Genomic DNA, 21,881 nt, shown 5'->3' on the forward strand with positions numbered 1-21,881 from the left:
TGACTAACTCTTTTTAAAATACTGCCTGTAAGCTTCAGATTGTATTCTTAAATCTTATAATTAATATAAATTTAATTTTTAAGTGAGAATCTTTTCATGATAATAAACAAGATATATGAATTTTGTTAATATATAAAGCTTTTATTATCTACATTTGAAGTATTTAAAAATAGCATGTGCCAGAGATCTCAAATGATACCATGTCTCAGTAAATTTGTATTTTAATATTAAGGCAGTTCATTTTATTTTTGTTTCAATTTTATGTCTTTTATTTGTAGAAAAGAAGTTGAATAAATTCTCTGCATTTATATTTTTCAGTTGTTTTCACATTAATCACTTCAATTTTGATGAATCTGGCATGTCTACGAGCTGCCAAAATTCTTCATGATGGGATGCTGGAGCATGTAATGCGAGCTCCTATGTCATTCTTTGACACCACTCCTTTAGGCCGAATTCTAAATCGATTCTCTAAAGACATCGATACAGTTGATGTTACTATCCGTTTCAATATTCGTATGGTGTTCATTCAAGGATTCCGAGCTCTAGGAGCAGTCATTGTCATTTGTCTTGAGACACCTTTATTCCTGGTAGCCTGTTTACCTCTGGTCATTTTATACTATTTCTTACAGGTAAGACATTTTGTTGTGAAAATTTTGTTTTAAACTTTTCTGTGTTCTAAAATTTATTGAAATTTTCTCTTAAGTAATTAGGATATATAACTATCATATAGATGTTTTCTGGGCCTGTTATTGCAGTTCTAGATAGAACCTTTTATTTTGATTTTATAATACATAGATTTACATGAAAACAATCTATACAAAACAACCAAATATATCTATATACTGTTCTAGAAGATCATGTGAAAATTTAAGTATTATTTTGGCTGAACATAACCTTTAATTTTGTTTTTATAACATATGGATTTGCATCGGTGACTAAAAATAATATATACCTATATAATGTTCTGAAAGATCATGTGCAAATTGAAGTATTATTTTACCTTAACATAAAAAGGATATTTTTGATAGAAAGCATAACACATAGTGTTTCAAATATGTGAGGAACATTAAATCCTCAGAGATGATGATATCCAACCAATCCAAAGTTAATATGAGGATAGCTTATAAAGAGTCGGGCAAAAGCAAACAAATAATTAAATATTATAAATAATAAAAAAAATTATAATAAATTAATATTATAATATATGATATTATAATATATAAAAGATAATATAATATATAAAAGATAATATAATATATAAAAGATAATATAATATATTATAATAATATATAGTAGACTCACCATATCTTATGATAACTAACTTTATGGATAAAATATAAAGCAAAATTTACATGTTATAAGTAAGAATTTAGAAAGTATGTATTTATAACAAAATTTGGAAAATATAAAGCACATGAAATTTAAATTTAATATCAAGGTTTAAAAAGTAAAAAATGATAATAACATAAAATACAAAATTATAAACCAAATAATAATAAAAGTATAAATAAAAGAAAGCAAAATATAAGTAGATATAGAATGGATCATACAATACAATAAAGAATAAGATAATATTATAAATAAAAGATAATTCAAGATATTATTATTAAGAATAAAAAGAAATAACATATGCAAGATTGATATGTGACATATTTATCTTATAAGCATAACAGATTGAGATTTGAAGCTATGATAAACCTAAGTGTTATGCAAAAGAGTTTCCAATAAATTTTGTTTAGTGTTCTTGATCCCAGTTTTTTTAGTATTATCTTGAACCAATTTTCATAATTCTATAACTGTTTTGAAAGATTTTTTTTCCCACTGCCATCTATATTTAAGACCTCCAAAAATATAATGTACAATATTTTCCCTTCATTGAATCACGATTGAGTGATTCAAATTTTATAATGTACTTCACTTTGTTAACACATAAAACACTGATGAAAATTATGTGATGTAGGAGTGGATGCTCGAACTTCCCCCTTTCTACTTCACACTGTCAATGCAGAATTTTGACATCGATTTAAAATAGGCAGAGTGTCTCATGTTCTTCAATTATCTTGGTAATGGAGTTAAATTGTAATGACATAAATGCCCTATACGTTAAGAATTTCATATGTAGATAGTTCCTTGATTTCTAATTTTGAAATTCCAAATACAAATCCCAAAGGGCATAATGAGAAAGCATGGTCACCTTATAATGAGTCTACTAGTGCCAGGCCAACTTATTGATGGAAGCTGGAACTAGTGGACTCATGTATATGAGTCACGTTAAAATGCTTGGCCTTATTTTGATATTAAAACCAGATTTGAATTACTTTGAAATATTATTTGTCAAATCTGATGTAAAAATTATATGGTTTGCAAGAAAATTGCATCAAATAATTTTTAGACATTCGAGATATCCCGTGAACTTTTAATTATATTAAAATAACAATTAAGTTTAAATGTACATCTTATTAAGAATAGAAATTTTATTTTATATATTAGTGTATTTATTGAGTTAAGTCATGTTACTTGCAAATTAATTGTATAACTTATTAAAGATGTTTTTAAATTCTTCTTTTTATAGGATCTGAACTTTCTTCTTAAATTTCCTCTTGCTTATCTTTTTAAATATTGCAAATAAAAATAAAATTTCTAAATGGAATGTTTTATTCTTATTGTATTTTTACCATCTCTCCCTCTCATTTTTTAGAAATTTTACATCCCTACTTCAAGGCAGCTAAAAAGATTGGAATCAACAACACGTTCACCAGTTTATTCACATTTTTCTGAGACTGTAACAGGTGCCTCCAGTATTAGAGCATATGAAGCAAGCAATCAATTCATGCGTCATTCCAACAACCTTGTCGATATTAACAATGAATCATACTATCCTAGTTTAGGTGCAAGTAGGTAAGGAATCAAAGGGATTTTTAAGACAATATAATCAATGGAGATATGTATTGTAGATGTGTAGGATACTATAATTTATATCACATTTATTGCTAACTATCCTACCTTTACTACTATTTAATTTTGAATTATTGAATTATTAGTCAATGAAAAATCATGTTTTTTGATGTAGGTAAATTATTAACAAAGTACAAAATTAATTTTTGATAAATTTCAGTCAGAAATAAATTTTTCAAATAAATTTGTTTATTTATTTGGTTTATAGAGATTTATTCAATTATGATTGAAAACTATATAAAAGTCAAGGAATTTGAAGGTTGAAATAAATACATATTAGGATTTTTATTTAATAATAAGTATTTTTAATTAATTTTTGTTTGCCAATTACTATTTTTCATTTCAAATTTTTTTAAATTCAATTTGCAGTCTTGTAAAAAACACACTTTGCTTCTATGGACAATAACCCATCTGCTCTTCACAATAGAGCTGAATGATTCTGATTTGTTACTACATTTGTTCATTGGCTAGCAATGATACTACTTTTTCAACAGCACCTTTTCTACACAAACTGAGGAGAATTTTTTATAAAGAATACACATTGTTACTGCTTTTGCCATCAATAGAAATTAATACTTTTTATAATTTTTTTCTTTTTGAAGAGAAGCATGCCACTTTTGGCTGTATTTGTCTTGTGTATTGAAAACTTTAAAAGGGATGTTATTAAACTGAATGATGAATTTAGATATGTGTGCAATACTAAATAAACTAATCATTATATTTATGCACTGAAAAAAGTTGAAAGTGTAGAAATTTTGCATGTAGTATACATAATTCAATTCAGAGTTCAGAGGCAATGATATAATTGAGATTTCATCAATTTGTATTCTTACTAACATGCTTTTTATTTTAATTTACTTAAAATTTTCTGTGGATTTTTTCTTGGATTATTATTAAATCATGGTTTAAATGCATTTTTATTTATCATTCCAGATGGTTATCCATTCGTCTAGAATTTTTAGGATACACCATTGTTTTTCTATCTGCCCTCTTTGCTGTCTTCTTACGAGATACTTTAAGTCCAGGAATTGCTGGCTTAGCTGTGAGCTATGCTTTGCAAGTAAGTTAATTACAAGGAAGTAATATTTAACAAAATGTTTTAAAAGTAAATGATGAGTTATTTCTAGAATTTTGAAATGATTTAATCTTTTTTGTATCCATGTTACATTTTTTTGAAATGCATTTTATTTTATAGACATAAAATCATACATTCTTCTTAGTGAGGAAGAATGTGGAATCTTACAAAGCAAAATGTTGTCTTTTATATTAATAGACATTTAATATAATAATTATATTAATACAACATTAATTTATGACTTTAAAATTTTACAGAAGTATTATGATCTCTTTAGCATAACTTAAGAATTAAGTAGAGTATTAAGAAAAATTTTTAACTGATAATTTTCCCTCTATTATATTATTTGTAGAGTTATACTATAAACTTGACTAAAGCATTTGTTAATGTTTTATTGTTATATAGGTGACAGGAATTCTGAATATGTTAGTAAGAGCTACAGCAGATGTAGAAACAAATATTGTTGCAGTGGAACGATGCATAGAATATACAAACACTCCTGTCGAAGTAAGTAATTATGATTTGAAAATAGTTGTGTGTACTTAAATTAAATATTAAAAAATGATTGTCTAATAAGAATAAATCTACAATAGTAATATTTATGCATTACTTTGCATCATACAGTAGGCTGTTGTGACCTGATGATGGCATTTTTGGCTCTAACGCTGGAATTGCAAATCAAGACACTCTTTTTCTGAATGTCCAAAATTTTTTTAATCTGGTGCATATTAGTGTCATTTAAAATCCAACTGTTAGTGTGGCATGGAAATTTGAGAAGTAGAGATTTGGCTCAAATATTATCTTCAGAATAGATGTAATGATATGAAAGCACACATAATGAGAATGAATTTCAAATTACTAAGATTACTGTTAGGTTTGCCCAAACTGTAACAAGTTTTTTTAAACATTTCTCATTGTTTGAAAATAAAATGATTTTTTTTAAAAAATGTTTTAACTTAGATTATTTTATTAGAACTGACTGACTATTTTTAATTGAATTTAGATTTAATTGTGATATGTTAATAGTACATTTTCGTATTTATTTTCCAACTTTGTTAATAATGGACATTTTTTATATACTTGAGAGGCACATGAATGGAAAAGGATTAAGATGCCATAGTCCAAGTAGATTATGACATATATAAGATGTTTATGAAATTTGAAAATTGATAGGGAGAAAAAGAAATATTGAAGGGGAAAAATGATAAATGAAGCCAAAAATGACTTGATGAAAATGAACTCATAAAATAATATATATAAGCATTTAAGTCTTGATTCTCAGTGCATTGCTCGATCAGGCTGGTTTTGCATGACTTGTCTTAATGTGCTTCCCTTTCCCTATACTCAAAAGCTCATCTTCAAACAATATTAAATGTAAAAATAATTTTTATTCTATATAATTGGTTATCACCAATATAAATACATATTTTAGGCTGCTTTTATTATATTTGTGTAAATTAAAATGTTAAAAAAGCTTTTATTAAAATAATTTTATGCATAAAACTGAAAAGTCAAATTAGATAAATAAGTGATAGTTGCTTGCATGTCAAAATAAATTGGTAAATCGCAGCTTATTTGTAAAATTGATCATAAATTCATTTGGTAAATTGATAAAAATCATTTAGTGTAATTAATTCTGTTATTTAAAGTTTGGAAATATAATTTTCACATACCAGAAATAATTTCTAGTTACACTGATTATCCATTTTTTTCCATCAAAGAAACAAGACAAAACAGTAAAGATTGTATTTTATATTTATGACACTGAAACTTTTATTTGACACTGAATTTTTTATTATTTTGAGTTATTTCATACATGATTGATATCTAATACAAAATAATTTCCCCCACTTTTAAAATTTTTGATTTTTTTCTCAAATCTTTGCAACTTCCTAATTGTTATTGCTTTATTAGGCTGAATGGAACAACAGAGAGACTAAACCAGATCCTGCTTGGCCTCAAGAAGGACAAATCAATTTTGACCACTACTCAACTCGATACCGAGAAGGCCTGGAACTTGTTTTGAAAGACATTTCGTGTGTTATTAAACCTAATGAAAGAGTAAGTATTTATTAACCTTCTTCCTTTTAATGATTTTTTAAAATTCATATATACAAAATTTTGAAATGCTTCAAGTTGTCTATAAAAAAAAATTGAAAGCTTACTGAAAAGTGATTTCTGTAAAAGAATATTGTTTATTTTAAATATTTTTTATTTCCATATTCATACATTTTTTTCTGCCAATATAATTTTTTCAAAATTGTTTTCAGATGATATTAAAACTTGGGTTTGATTGTTACTTTCATTTACAGTTCTAAAGATCACAAGGTTAACAAAAATATTAAGATCTTAAAATACTATTCTCTGTATACAACTGCATATCTGTTCCTTGCACAATATTAAATTTATTAATTTATCTGTTACAGTGCGGCATTGTTGGTCGAACTGGAGCAGGGAAATCCTCATTGACCCTTGCATTATTCCGTATTATTGAAGCCGCTGGTGGCAAGATTTGCATAGATGGTATTCATATAGCTAAACTAGGTTTACATGATCTGAGAAACAAGCTCACTATAATTCCCCAAGTAAGTTGTTTTTTCTTCTTTATATGAAGTTCAAGTATTTTATCAATGGCTTTTTTATATTACATTTAAACTAGATGTTCATAATCTTTTCATACCATGCCAATGAAGTGACAGCACTCTAAAATTTATTGTTATATGAAAAATCAATCAAAATTGGTGTAATGTGGACCACAAAATTAGATATTCAACTTATATTAATATCATGTCAGCCCATTTTGTAGTGTCCTTTAACTGCTTTTGGTTGTTCATTAGTTTACTAGAATTAATAGTTGATAAAAATTTTAATTGAATAGTTTGTGTGACAGTCTTAATGTTTTAAAATCATTCAACTGATCTGTTAATTGTGCAATGCACTTCTTTAATTTTCTCCCTGTATTTTTCTGTCCCATTACATCACAGCCAAGAAAATGTGTGCATTTATTTTTTTATCTATTTGTTTATTTTACCATTATTGAAACCCATTCAACATGGGAAAATAAACTGAATCTTCATATCTTGATCATCAACAATAAAAAAAATAATAATAAAAAAAATGTGAAGATAAGATATTAAAAGTAACATGAAAAGGATTTTAGTTTTGCTTCATCAATGAAGATAATCTTTAAAAATTGTCTTAAAATTTAATTTTAAAACACACATATACATTCAGCTTTATTATCAGTAAAGTTAGAGATTTGGATTGAATGTGAATGATAGAGGCAGGGAGTGCATGAAGGAAGGGGCATTGCACTGGAACTTGGCAATGTGTAACAAAGCATAGAAGTGAATTGACATGTTGCAGTCATGATTTCCTGCCCTAATTGCATGAGCAAAAAATACACACACACAAAAAAAGTATGGCATGGAAAGCCAATATTTCATTGACATGTTATGACGTATTACTACTCCTCTGGAATTATGTCAATGATTGGGTGAACAACCAATGTGATGTAAATTGGACTGAATTGAAATTTTAATATGATAATTTTATATTCAAAATTTATATTTGAATAATTGAATTTGATCATTTTATTATGAATTGAATTTGATATTCAAAATTTATATTATTTTATATTCAATTTTCAACAGATTATAAATTTAACTAACCACAATTTAAAGGAAAGCGACCTGGATCAAAGTATTACTGGTTTGCAATCCATTTTCAACAGGCCTTGTTTATTCTGTTGTTGTAAGTCAAAGATCTTCAAGTTGGACAATGCTTGGATTAAGTGATGACTGACATGAAACTTTGATTATAGAGAATTTATTGATTATTGCGCCTGTCATCTGAAAGCATATTGCAATTAATTATTATTGAGGTCTTTCCTTTACTGCATTAAAGTTAGACACTCTATACCTGCTAATAGAGCGATGGCATTCCAGAATATATCATTATCATAACCATCTTCATTGTTTGTTATAGATTCCTTTCAGATTTTTTAGATTATAATTCATAATTTTTTCCTGTCCAGGATCCTGTCCTTTTCACGGGTACCTTAAGAACTAATTTGGATCCATTTGGTGCATACAATGATACTGCTTTATGGCAATCTTTGGAACAGGCTCATCTCAAAAATTTCGTCTCAGCCCTGGAGAAAGGTCTAGAACATGAAGTGTCAGAGGGTGGAGAAAATTTGAGGTAAAAACTATTATTTGGATAATGTGTATGAACTTGCAATGCGTAGCTAGATGATAAGATGATTAAGACTGAAAAAATTTTAATTAATTAATTGTTAAGAAATTTTTTCATAAAAGTGAATTTTATGTACTCAATTTCAAGTGCAAGGAAAAAAAAAGCTGTTAACTATAAAATTTAGGTAATAGAATTTTGAATCAATGTAATTAATGAAATGGAAATGAATTTCCACCTATGTGCCATTTGCATTTTGAAAGAAGTTAATAGTTATTTTAGGAGGAAATATAAAATTTGTTTAAATATTTTTTGTTACAGTTAAAAAGAACCCATTTTACTATAAATATATTTAAAAAGAAGTGTAAATTTGAAGAAATAAGATTTACACCTTCTAAACCAAAATTAAGATTTTGAAGGAATTAATTTGCTATTTAAAAAATTTTAAGTATTTTTGAAATATCTAATCAATGAGACAATGACTGTCAGTGTTCATTTAACAGTAAAAATTTAATATTAAAAGAATACACTGTTAATGTAGTTAAATCCTCATTCATAATATTAAATTTTATTAAACCAAAATTGTATATAGGGTATCCTAAAAAAGGTGGAACAAATGTTTATTTTTTAAAATATTACTCTTAAATATATATTTCTAATAAACATTTTTATTAAACAAGATGAGTTTGAAATTGTTTTCATTTCTGTAGAACTTGATAGAAAAATAGGTTTTTATTAAATGCATCATAGTACAAAATCATTAATTAGTGAAATGTTTCTTTTACATTCATGCATACATAATCAATGTTTCAAACTTCTATTTACAAAATTTGCAGATTTGAAACATTTGTTTTATAAATACAAATTTGTTTTATAATTATAATTTTATTCAATAAAAAAACTTTGTTCATCATTTTAACATCATGCAAAAAATTTACGTTTTACGCATATTGTTGTTCATTTTGACTAGGTGACAGTTGCAACTTCAGCTTCTGAAAGAAGACAAACTTAAAAAGTTGTAGCATGTCTGAAAAAAAATCTTTGCTTGCAAATATATGTGCAATATTTAATTTTCCTGCAAAATTATGTATTTCGACAGTGAACATTTTAAAATTTGCTTATGTAATAGTAATGCAACTAACATGTGTATATATAAGTATTGTAAGAAAAATGCAACTTTGGTTGTCAAATGAAATCAAAATTGTATAGTATAAATTTCAACATTTCAATTATTGTTAACTAGCCGCCTTTGGCGACCAGCCGGTTCACCAATCTTAATGTTCGTTAAAATTTTAATAATTAAATATTTTATGCAATTCCAACTTTAATAGATTCTTCAGCAAAATATTTTAAAACTTCAAATTTTGATAGTCATATAATTCACTCATAATATTATAAAGGCCTTCAGTCATAACGTGATATGTATCTCTCTAATTTTGTTACCCCTCGTAGAATTTATGCTTTAAATTAAAGTGTAAAGGATTAATCTGCAATTAATATAATAATATTTTTTACTGAAACAAAGCATTTTTTTTAATAATATGATTACTGATAATAGAGTTACTGAGAGTTTAAACTTTATGGGCACTAAAGAATATCTTTCTTAATTTATATAATATCTCAAGAATTTGTCAACAAAATTTTCTCAGATTCATCATGAACGGGTCGATTCATTAACAATGTTTCATTTTAAATGCATCAAACACTAAGAAAATAAAATGAATCGTTTAAAATAATCGGTCGAAAACAGGTTTAAAAAAACTACTTAAAAAACGATGTACTTAAAACTATAAGCATATACAAAATATATATATATAACTAACATAAATACAATTTAATTACAAAAGCATGCAATTAGCCTAAAAATAATTTAAATCATTGAAAACAGGTTAAAAAAAACTACTTAAAAAACGATGTACTTAAAACTATAAGCATATACAAAATATATATATATAACTAACATAAATACAATTTAATTACAAAAGCATGCAATTAGCCTAAAAATAATTTAAATCGTCCGTTGATAATGGTTGCCATGCCAACAATCAGAACACAGTGCGCATGCGTGAATTTTCTTCGCCTTTTACGGTAACGCAAATGCGTGAATTTTTCTACGCCAGTTGGGGTAACGCTATGCAGATTATACATTTTTAATTTCCTTTATTCTGTGTTATTTTAATTCAAAAGTACTTCAGAATGAATCTGAAACATGGATTAATTAACAATGTTTAATTTTAAATGCATAAAACATTAAGAAAATAAACAGAATCGTTTGAAATAATCCGCCGAAAAATCTTAACCCTAGCCTCATTACTGTTGGGAGAAAAAAAGAACTAAAGCCTAAATCATTTGGCGTTGGGGAAAATGGAAGATTATTTTGGCGGAAAAGTTGGCGGTGGGGAAAATGGAAGATTTTTTTGGCGGGAAAGTTAGTTTTTAATTAATAACTAAAATTCTAATTAAAATTTCAAAAAAAGGGACCCCAGGTGCACATTCCCGACCTCTAAGGTATACATGTACCAAATTTGGTAGCTGTATGTCAAATGACCTGGCCTGTAGAGCGCCAACACACACACACACACACACACACACACACACACACACACACACACACACACACACACACACACACACACACACACACATTGAGCTTTATTATAAGTATAGATTGACAATTTTTAAATTTTTTTTATCAGAGTTTGTTAATTTATTATTTCCCAATTATTTTTTTTATAATTTAAAAATCTATTATAACACATATATTATATCGGAAGGGTATAATGAAAAAATTGTGTCAACACTAGCCAGAAAATATGAAAAAGTAGTCCAAGTCAATAAATTTGCCTTTTAATATTTTTGAAAATTTTATAGATAGGAGCTAGAAATTTTGTATATGCATAGATGAAGGAAAATGTTTTACTAACCTACACTTTTACACTATGGGGGTTATATAAAACTTTTTATTTTCAACTTCCACAGAATTTAAAGTACATTCTGACAATTATCTATCATATTTAAGTAAACTTTGTAATTAGAAGTGAACACTTAGGTGCAAAACTCCAGACAATATATGCTTGTTCTACTTTTTTGGAATATCTTATAATTGAAACTACTAAAAAAATCTCCTTTCATATTGCTTGTAAATACCAAGTTGTCAATGCCTTCTTGCTTTATGGATGTATGGATTTGGCATCCATTGACAATATGAAGGAAACAGTGCATTACAACCATATTTCTTTTTAATATAGGATCTTTTACTCTGTAAACAAGCAAATGTTTTATTAATTTTAAATTTGAAGTAAATTTATGTCTATAAAAGTGAAATTGATTTAAATTTTAATATGGATAGCTTTTTGATAAATGAAGTTTGTACCCATTCAGCTTCCCCCCCCCCCCATTTTTCAAAGGAAATACTCTCTATCTATCAAATGGCAAGACACTTGATTGTACTAACTAAAAACTTGATTAAAAATCAAATTTGTGCATTCATCTCATTATTTTTATAATAAATAAAAATAACCAATTTAACTAAAATACACTCATGTTCATAAATTAAGAATGCAAGTTTAGGAAAAGAAAGAGTCAGAAGCAAAACAAATGTGACTTATTTGTAAAGCCTATTTATTAAACAAAAGGTAAAGAGCAAAAAAGATGCTATATGTTTGATATCATTAATAAAAATTGCGAATTTTTGCTCTCTGGAGCAAATTACAAACAAAAAAAAATTACATGGTTGGTTTGATGGTTAATACATAGTATGTATCGCAGACGATGCAATACAGTCCGTACAATGCCTAGGCATGCTGAGTATCAAATTATCAATCTGATCTTGAGGAATATTACACCACTTGTCAAGTAGTGTTCACTGAAGTTCCGGTAGACATGTAGGAGGTTGTTGACGGGCTGCACATGCTCTACTGGATTCAAGTCCGGTGAGAATGCTGGCCAGTCCTTTCGGATGATATCCTTTGATCGAAGGTATTCGTTTACGATGTTTTCACATTGTGGACAGGCGTTGTCATCCATAAACACGAATTCTGCGCCCATGACGCCCCGAATGACGTCCCAATAGATTTGGCCTGTCATAATTTGAACACGCAAGTCAGATCTGGAACCCAGAATAATTCCTCCCCAAAATGAGTAATCTTGCACCACCTTAACGGTGTCGTTCAATGATGTTCTCTTGGTGATAAAGGGTACCTGGTGCTCTCCATATGAAAGTCCGGCAAGAATCTGACTGCAAGCTAAACCTGGACTCGTCGGAAAACATCACACAAGCACACTGTTGTGGTGTCCACAATGCATGCTCTCTTCTCCGGGCTAACCGCAGGCGACAATGAGTTACAGTAAGTGGAACACATCTGACAGGCCTATGAGCATATAGACCAATCTGCCCTAAGCGTCTGTACACGGTCTGCATTGAAACTGTCGTAGCAGTGGCTGAAGAGAGATGACGAGACAGATCTGATGCTGTGCTGAGTCTGTTTCTTTTGGCAGTAACTGCCAAATACTGGTCCTCATTCGGTGTTGTTACTCGGAGGCGACCTGTGCTGTAATGTCTATTCACATTACTATCATCTTGGAATCGTTGCCAAAGCCTGGAGATGACATTCTGGGCAATTCCAAGTTCCTCGGATACTTCCAGCTGGGTACGCCCACATTCCAGATGGCCAATAATTCTACCACATAAAAAATCATCCAAATGCGTCTTTTGTGTCATAATTATGGTGTTATTGCACTGAAAGGCTTATAAAGCCCTGGCGAACAATTTTACTTCTTTGCCTGTATTCCTTATACATCACTCTCTTACAATCTCGTCATTGTGACGTACTATCGATGTCATCTGGTGGCTTCCTGCAATTTGCATATGATTTTTGAAGATGTGTGTAATCATTTTATGGATGATATATGTATTTTTGAGTTCAATTTCTGCTTGACTCTAAATTATCCTTAATTTATGGATATGAGTATATTGAATCTTAAATATTTGATTTTTTTATTTTCAGTGTTGGTCAACGTCAACTGGTATGCTTGGCAAGAGCTCTTCTGCGTAAGACAAAAGTACTGATTTTGGATGAAGCAACAGCTGCTGTAGATGTGGAAACTGATGAACTCATCCAATCCACCATCCGCACACAATTCAGTGACTGCACTGTCATTACCATTGCACACAGGCTCAACACTATAATGGATTATGATAAGTAAGTGTTGCAAATTTTAAATGGACAAATACAGGGTGTTTCAAAAGATTTTGTAAAATTTCATGTGTTGAACAATTTTTTATCAAGAGATTTTATCCAAAAACACAACCGTGCTGTGGTCTGGCATATTAAGGTATGCATTAAGGAAGAAAGTATACAACAATACTAAACTTAAAACAAAATGCATTGATTTCACATTAAAAATATATCCTTATAAGAATACTGATAGTTATTAACCTTGCAACACAACTCATAGATTTTTGGATTTTGAAATTGTGCAGGAGTAGCGATACACACACAATTTCCTACCTTTCAACACTAAATTTATGTTCAAATGAATAATCTTGTTAGTATTCTTAAAGATTATGTATATTTAAATTTGTGGTTATATAAATTTTTTATTATTTGGAATCAAGTTAGAATTACTTTCATTAAAATTAAATAATGTTTTAGTTATATTTAAGATTATTTATATCTTCTACCACTTCTTTTAGTGAATTAAGAGGTAAAATATGTTATCAGATACACATCAAATAGATAATTAAGAACTTTAGCTATCTCATTGCAGATCAATAATCAATTTTGTGCTTTTATTTTAGATACGAGTTCTTATTAAACTGTATCATAATTTCCTTTTACCAGATGAATAGTAAATTTACTTAAATTTTAGATGCTAGTTCTTATCAAACTGTGTCATAATTTCCTTTTTCTTTAACCTTTAGCTTACGACTGGTGCAACAGTTGTACCAGATTTTTTTTACCTTTCCTTACGGCTTGGCACAACTGTTGTACCAGTAACGAGTTTGAATTTTGTTCCCCCACTTGAACTTTCCAGCTGAACCCTAATTGCCTGTAAAATCGTTTCCCTTTTGTAACGCATCCCTTAGGGTCAGGAGATTTTGTCCAGCAGTTGTTATCATTTTTGGTGCTAGTGAGTCTTGTGAACCCTGCTTTGACAGCATTTTGTTTAAGTAACATTCCTAAGAGGTATGGAATGAGTTTGCATAATTTCATTTGTGGGAAATACTCGTAAATTTTCATCTTTTCCCCTGTTTCTTAATTTTTTTAACTTTATAAATTCCTTAATATTTTAACTTAATATAATTTTGTAACTTTATAATAATATATGGTTATAGTTGAGCCCATCTCTTTGTCTAAATATTTGAACCAAGAATTTATTTGAAAGAATTCACTAATCAATTGAACAAAGACAAAAAGAGTTTCTGACGGAATGGTATTATGAAGGTAATCAGCTCCCCAGACAAATTGTCACTTTTTCGCTCCCATTCGTCACAAATGATGCAGAAAAACTAAATAGAACCTCAGTTTTTTTTTTTCACTCTGTCATTATATTTTACATTAAAAAGTGACAAAACACTTTGTTTTGTTTTCATGCTTACCCCTCCCCCTCTTACTGGAGCCTTGGGCATATATACTTCCCAGTCACTAATGTATTAGTCTAACACAGTATTAAAACGACCTACAGTTTTTCCAGCTTTAAATTTTAATACTTGAATTGGATATATTCCTGCTAAAAACACATTTTGGTTTTGATTTTTAAGTAAGCTGTTGGTTAATTATTAAATCGATTGATTTAATAATTTATAATTAATCATTCATTAAAAGTTATAATTCTACTTTTAAAATATTGAAGGAGTTTGTTAAAATCTATCAAAAATAATAATTAGTAGTAGTTCTATATCAGAAGAGAAATATTAAAATCTTTATACCTTCATATCAATCCACTGAGAAGTTACTAGGCACTTAAATTATTCCAGAATCATTTGTATTGAAATAAAATAAAGTAGTTGCATAAAAAAGACAGGTGTTCTAGATTTAATTTTAAGCATTTCTGAAAGATAATCTAAATCAGCTGCTAGTAAAACTTGTATTTAATAACAAATGCTGATCATTTACAATGCCAGATATATTGTTTTAAGTTTTTTTTTTAAAGTTTTTTTGCTTACTACATTTCAACGTAATATTATCGCAATGTAATCTTATGTATCGAATTCTAAGTAAACCATATCTAATCTTACTTTTTAAAAAATTGTCTTAAATCTGGTGATTACTTACATATTAGTAAATTTTTCTGCAGAAAAATAATTTTTTATTATAATTTAGGTGTTTATTGTCTGCAAAATTGAGCATAGTTTTCAAAAATACTACACTGCAATGAATAATTGAAATTCTCTGCAAAAAAATGCTATAAATTGTAAGAATCGACAATAGAATAGGAAAACGTTACTAGTAATTATATTAAAAACCGTTCGAACTATGTTAGGAATAAAAATTATATTCGATTTCTATGGAAGCAATATAATATTATAAAAACATTTAAATATGTTTTTAATTTACAAAACAGTTGAGAATTGTTATCTATGAGATGCACGAAGAGATGTGAATACTTTTAAAAAATTAGGATCTTTAATACATTATATATAAATCATTACATTTTATTAAAATTGATGATTTAAAATTATAAAAATAAAAGGAAATTCACAATGCTGTGTTCAAGCTTTCTCAACTAAATTCACAGTTTCAGTAATGCTTGAAAAAATTGATTTAATTTTAAATATAATTGAAAAATTTTAAAATTATTGATTAATATACTAAACTATTCAGCAGATATCGTATTTGCAATTTATTTAGTATCATAATATTTAATGCAATATTTTCTCCTACAGAATTGCTGGAATAATTTCCAGGAAAATAAAAATAAAACTGAGATTAAAAGCCTTCTCTTGGCTTGGAACGAGGTGAAACCGCAACAAAAAGCAACCTGCTTACTACGGAGGGGACAGATGACCCATTAACTCTACGGGTGGTTGAAATCAAAGAGGTTATTTTCAACAAACGCCTTTAAAAGAAGGGGAAAGCTTCTAGTTTCTCTCACTGAATGCCCGCATTGAAAATAACTTTTTGGAGTTTGGGTTGCCGAAGCTTAAAGGTTAAAATCAAAATGTGTTAACTTCATTTTATTTATTTTCAAAAACTCAAGTAACCGAAAAAGCTGGAGAAATTGAAAAATATTCATATTTTATATAAATTTTACCACCATGTTAAAGAAAAGTGTTTTACATTTATTTATTTTAGAATTTGTTAACAATTGAAAATGTCAAAAGTTCAGTCATTTCATTTATTTGAAGTGAATCTTTAATTTTCCATGTTTCTGAATTTTGGAAAAAGACATCTTTCATCATTTTTCTTTATGAACTTTTATTTATATAGCTATTTTTTTTTTTTTTTTTAGAGTCATTGTTCTCAGTAAAGGTGAAATTGTAGAGATGGACAAACCAGAAGATCTTCTGAAGAATGAAAACTCAGTATTTTATTCAATGGCCAAAGACGCTGGGCTTGTTAATTAGCAAGCACATGTTTGAAGATTCACGTGTTTGAAAAACTGAGTGACTTAGCAATGTACCGAGTGAGCATCTTTAAAGCTAAAGTCTACTTTCGAATGTGTCTAGTTTGGATAATTTGTATTGGTTTGTTTTAATCAAAACTTTTATCATTTATGTATAAAAATTCCTGCTGCTTTGCTTCAAAGCTGCTGTATATTTAAAAAAAGGAAAACAAATCTGTCTTATAGGATGTATATAGAGTGTTGCAGATTTTTAAATATTGTGTAAATGACAATGAAAAAATGGATTTACTTGAAATATTTGTCTGTCTTAATTTTTCTGAAATATATTTTACATCCATTTGTTAAAGATTTTCTTTTTGGAATTAATATATTTCTCAATATTATAATTTAATTTATTAATTATTTTTTATTCTGTTATTGCTGACAGTCTATCACTTTTTGTGGATATATCTGACTATCTATTATAAAATCTGCATTGTAAAATTACCATAATTACCCATAATTGTTTATTATGGGAAACAATATGCAGTTACAGTATTTGCAAAAGTATTAAGGGGATTTATGCATGTATTCAAAAATTTTATTTCTGCCAATCTTATTAGTTATGGCAGTTTTATTATAAGCAACAACTACTATTTTGTCAGAACAATAATTACTTATTTTTAGTTAAAAGGATATTTTTACAAAAACAGTAGACAAATGCTTCTTGTTAGTTTGGAATAAATGTATTTAAAATTTACAAATAAAATATTGGCATATTAATACTGAAATGTAAAAGGGAAATTTTAATACATTTTATTTAACTTAATATGTCAAAATTGAGTTTTTAAAACTTATAAAGACGCCTTTTATAAAGATAATATACATAAATATAATTTAAATTTCATCCTAAGTTTTTATGATATAAATATTCATATGACGATAAAAAGTCAAAATAAAGCTTACTGTTATTGTTAACAATGGACAATTTCTTTAAAATTAGCTTTTATGGTTTAATATCTACCTCTTTTTTTATTCTCTAGTAATATTTTTAACAAGTAATGAGTGGTTATAAAGTAACTATAATGTTTGCCTCGAAAACAACATTTTGCATATTTATAAAAATGGCAAGTCAAAATAATGTTTTTAAAAGTTCTAAATTGAAATTGATCCTTTTTATGTCAGTTATATTTACTAATTTTTTGCAATGTTGTAATTCTTATTACAATCCTTATTCAAATAATGAACAGTTTCAGAATGAAAAAGAAACACAAATTGCTATTTATTAACTTATTATAGTTTGCTATTATTATTATAGTTTATCTGCTATTATTATTATAGTTTCTGTACTGAATTCATTTTGAAATATAATTTCTAAACTCTCAAATTTGGCATTTTAATATTTCTTTATCTATTTTTAATTTTTTTCTCCTAGCATTGTTATAATATTTTTTTGCATTTTTAAATTATTTTCAAAGCAAAGGTGTTTCAAATTAAATTCTCTAAATTCAAAGTTTTTTATAAATGTATTAAAAGAATTGTGTTATAAAAGTTTCAAAGATTTAATGGATAGCAATTACATTAGTATAAAACCACAACATTAATGATCTCAAATGACATCATTTTTTTTTTCTTTTCATTTTTCCTTTTGTTTTACTTTTCATCACTTTCATTTGTTTTGAAACTGCCATTTTATTTTTAACCACAGATTTAGATTTTTTATTTTAACTTAACTAAATGTAAAACCACATTCAGTAATGAAATATTTGGGAAAAGGGGTACATTTTTCACTAATAACATTTTGCATTGTATTGTGTGATATTGGGTAAAATAAATTTGAAAGAAAGCTTTCAAATTTTTTCTTTGTTACAGCTTGTCACTGTTTTGTAGCATTAATTTATTTTGTTGTACTTTTTATAGTTTTATTAGCATATAAAACATTTTTAGTTTGCATGTATGTTTTTTGCATTCATACATTTTATATGATAAAAATTTGTTGATAAAGGCTTTAAGGAGAACAGAATGTGAATAATGTCAAGAAGTTGAAATTTTTTTAACATCTTGACAATGTTATGTTATTTTTAAGTTAGTACCATCTGGTGAGTTTGTGAATAAATAGCAGTGAGAAAGTGGAACTCTTGTACAGATTAGCATGAAAAACCCTTGCACAGTATTGTTTTTGAATACCAAGTATTCACAATATAATGTGATTTTGTACAAGACAGCAGTATTTTTTGTAACAGTATACCAGATTATTTTCGAATGGCTGTATATTCAGTTGCGTAATAAATTTTGTACCATCGTCAGTGATATTTTTTTGCATTAAAGATATTACATGAGTATTTCTACTTAATTCTTTCCAAGTCTTAGAGTTTAAGTCTTTCAATACACTACATTGTAAATTAAATTTTTTATTAGTCACATATGTCTTGGGGTTGTACAAAAAATAAAATAAAAATAAGGACTACTTTTTGATTAAGTCGGGAAAATTTTATTTTTCAAGAGAAATAGGTCCTTATTTATGATAATCGAAAATACTCTCTCCCTTAATGCTATACTTTACTGCAGTGTTATAATGATCAATCTATGGGACAAATTTATTGTTTTTATAAATGGCACTAGCTATATTTCAGTGTCTTTATAAATGACACTAATTATATTGCCTGTATCATTACAATTATTCAAATAATTTCTACCCTGACTGTAATGTATTTAAATGTTGATATATTTGGAAATAATTTAAAGCACAATCTATAGATATTTTTAAGTGATCAAAATTCGCATTTTGAATAAAAAGAAAATGGAGATCTTCTTTTAAGATGTAGAAACACCTAGTTTCCTAATATTATATCTCTTGGCATTATATACACTTAATAATACATTCCTTACCTTATTTTGAGGTATGGCATTAATTAAAAACCTTAATGCATTATAATAAATGTTTTCACTCTGATTTTTTTAGTTTTGTTTTGTTATTTATTGGTAGGGCTTAAGCACATAATTGAACAATATCTTACTTCATAAGTATATATGAAAATTATTTCTTACAATGATTGTGTCTAATATTTATTAGATTATCTTTTATAAAATTATTCCATTACTTGTATATCTATTCATTACAAACAAACACACAAACTGAATTATAAATTAAAATTCTTAAATCAATGGAATCGTAGATTTTCTCTTGTGGGTCATTTAGTTTATTTTATCAAACTTGATTGATATTATTATCATATCGATTTGTGAAACTTAGTTGTTTCATGTGTGAGAAATACACAATAAAATAATAAGAAATGCAATTTATTTTGTGAGAGAAAACATAACTCTTTTTTCCATGACCAACTTAATTATTTACGTGCATGGAACACATTATTATTCAAATAATTACTGATTTTATATTAATTGATTCTGAAATTTTTATGGCATTTTTATCATTTTGTTGTTGCTGAAAATTTTTTTGCTCGTACTCTATATGGTATTTTTAAAAAAATAAAGTAATTTTGTTATCACTTAAAAGAGCGTATCCCAAATTACTTTTCCTTGTAATAGTCGCTTTTGCCAGGGCATTCATTCTTTTTCATTTTCCTCTAAAAGTATTTTCATGTGCCAGTAAAATGTTAATAAAAACGATTCTAAAATATACTGCTCATCGTGTTCGTTCACAAAGAACTGTTGCTAACTTACAGCTTATAAATAGAAAACAAACGATATCTTAGGTGTAATTTAGAATAACGAATCTGGAATCCGCAAAACGGTAGATCTTAACTCAATCAATCTTAATCCCTACACAATTAAATAGTATGTTGCGTAAGGTGACCATTCGTACTGATTTTACCAGTACAGTACTGGTTTTCAGGACATAAGTCCTGGTTAGTCATTAAACAAAACCAGTACACGAAAAGTACTGGTTTTAGATTAGAAAACATTAAAACAAGAAAAGTAATAAAATAAAAATAATAAAATTAGAACTGGCAACCCTGATAATTCCATGTGATATCGTCAGGTGTCGCATGAGCAGGACCGCCACGACGTCATACAAGCCAGTGGTGGTCTGATGTACTAACTACTGTGATGTACCTACCTTATTATTATCATGGCGGCAATTCAATCATTCCTCAGAAAAATATAAAAAAACAAACTAAATTAAATAACTCCTTATGTTTTATTATGTTATTATATTAGGTATGGCTTATCATGTTATGTTTATTATGTTTTATTTTTATATTGTAAAATGATATTTTAGTTTTCACATTTCTTGTGTTTAAATAAAAGCAACATTTTTTGATATCTAAAAGTTTTTTTATTTACTTAGGTATACAGGTTGGCCGTTGGGTGAATTTTTGATAAAAATTTATAAAATTTGGGTGTGGCTGGTCAAAATTCATGTTGTCCTGGTTTCAGATTTAAAAAAAAATGGTCACCTTAATGTTGCGGCGCTTACAATAATTTTAGCGAACGGATATGTCATCAAATATTTGTTAGAGATACGAGGAAATCTCCCCAAAAACTTAATCCCTGGTGTTCATTATTTTTCACATTTTTATCATTATTTAGTTCAACAAAATTTATATTAAATTCATTAACTGCTGTCATTTAGACAAATATAATTCCAAAATTGATTTTTTTTTTTTTTTTTTTTTTTTTTTTAGCTGAAACGCATCTAAAATGTCAATATTCGTCAAAATCTTTAAGTCGAAATTTTCTATGTTTGCAATATTTCTTCATTGTTCCGCTTTGTAGAAAAGATAGCAAAACACTAATTACGGGATATGAAAAGCGTCTTAATAATCAAATATATCATGATAAAAAAAATAGTTAATCCCTTTCATTATGAACCCGACGCACTGATATAGAACTTACACGATCGGAGTAGTAGTGAGAGGGTTAATATTTTTTTCATGTAATTATAAATTTATTTTATTAAAAATTTTGGGTAAGTGTTAATATTAAAACGATAAATGCTTACCTTCCAGGCACACCTTGTTTCTTAAAAATGTGTTTTGAGAAAACATAAAATATATTATTTTAATGACATAAAAATTTAAAGGAGCGGGGTCGAATCTCAAGTTCGATATATCGTAGCATGACAATGTAATTGCTGTGAATCGTT

The 21,881-nt window shown here is 27.6% G+C and overlaps 1 protein-coding gene across 1 annotated transcript in view; it reads left to right on the forward strand.

The window, feature by feature from the left end:
* Positions 1-19,077, forward strand: part of LOC129989473 (multidrug resistance-associated protein 1-like) — a 51,381-nt gene extending 32,304 nt beyond the window's left edge. Inside the window, exons 20-28 of the mRNA XM_056098036.1 lie at positions 319-629; positions 2,699-2,898; positions 3,889-4,015; positions 4,436-4,537; positions 5,945-6,091; positions 6,457-6,615; positions 8,067-8,233; positions 13,231-13,425; positions 16,679-19,077. Of these exons, the coding sequence (XP_055954011.1) occupies positions 319-629; positions 2,699-2,898; positions 3,889-4,015; positions 4,436-4,537; positions 5,945-6,091; positions 6,457-6,615; positions 8,067-8,233; positions 13,231-13,425; positions 16,679-16,793 (1,523 nt within the window). The 3' untranslated portion in view covers positions 16,794-19,077. The remainder of the gene's footprint in view (positions 1-318; positions 630-2,698; positions 2,899-3,888; positions 4,016-4,435; positions 4,538-5,944; positions 6,092-6,456; positions 6,616-8,066; positions 8,234-13,230; positions 13,426-16,678) is intronic.
* Positions 19,078-21,881: the final 2,804 nt, after the last annotated feature.

The sequence above is a fragment of the Argiope bruennichi genome, chromosome 10 (genome assembly GCF_947563725.1).
Source record: "Argiope bruennichi chromosome 10, qqArgBrue1.1, whole genome shotgun sequence".
NCBI lineage: Eukaryota > Metazoa > Arthropoda > Arachnida > Araneae > Araneidae > Argiope > Argiope bruennichi.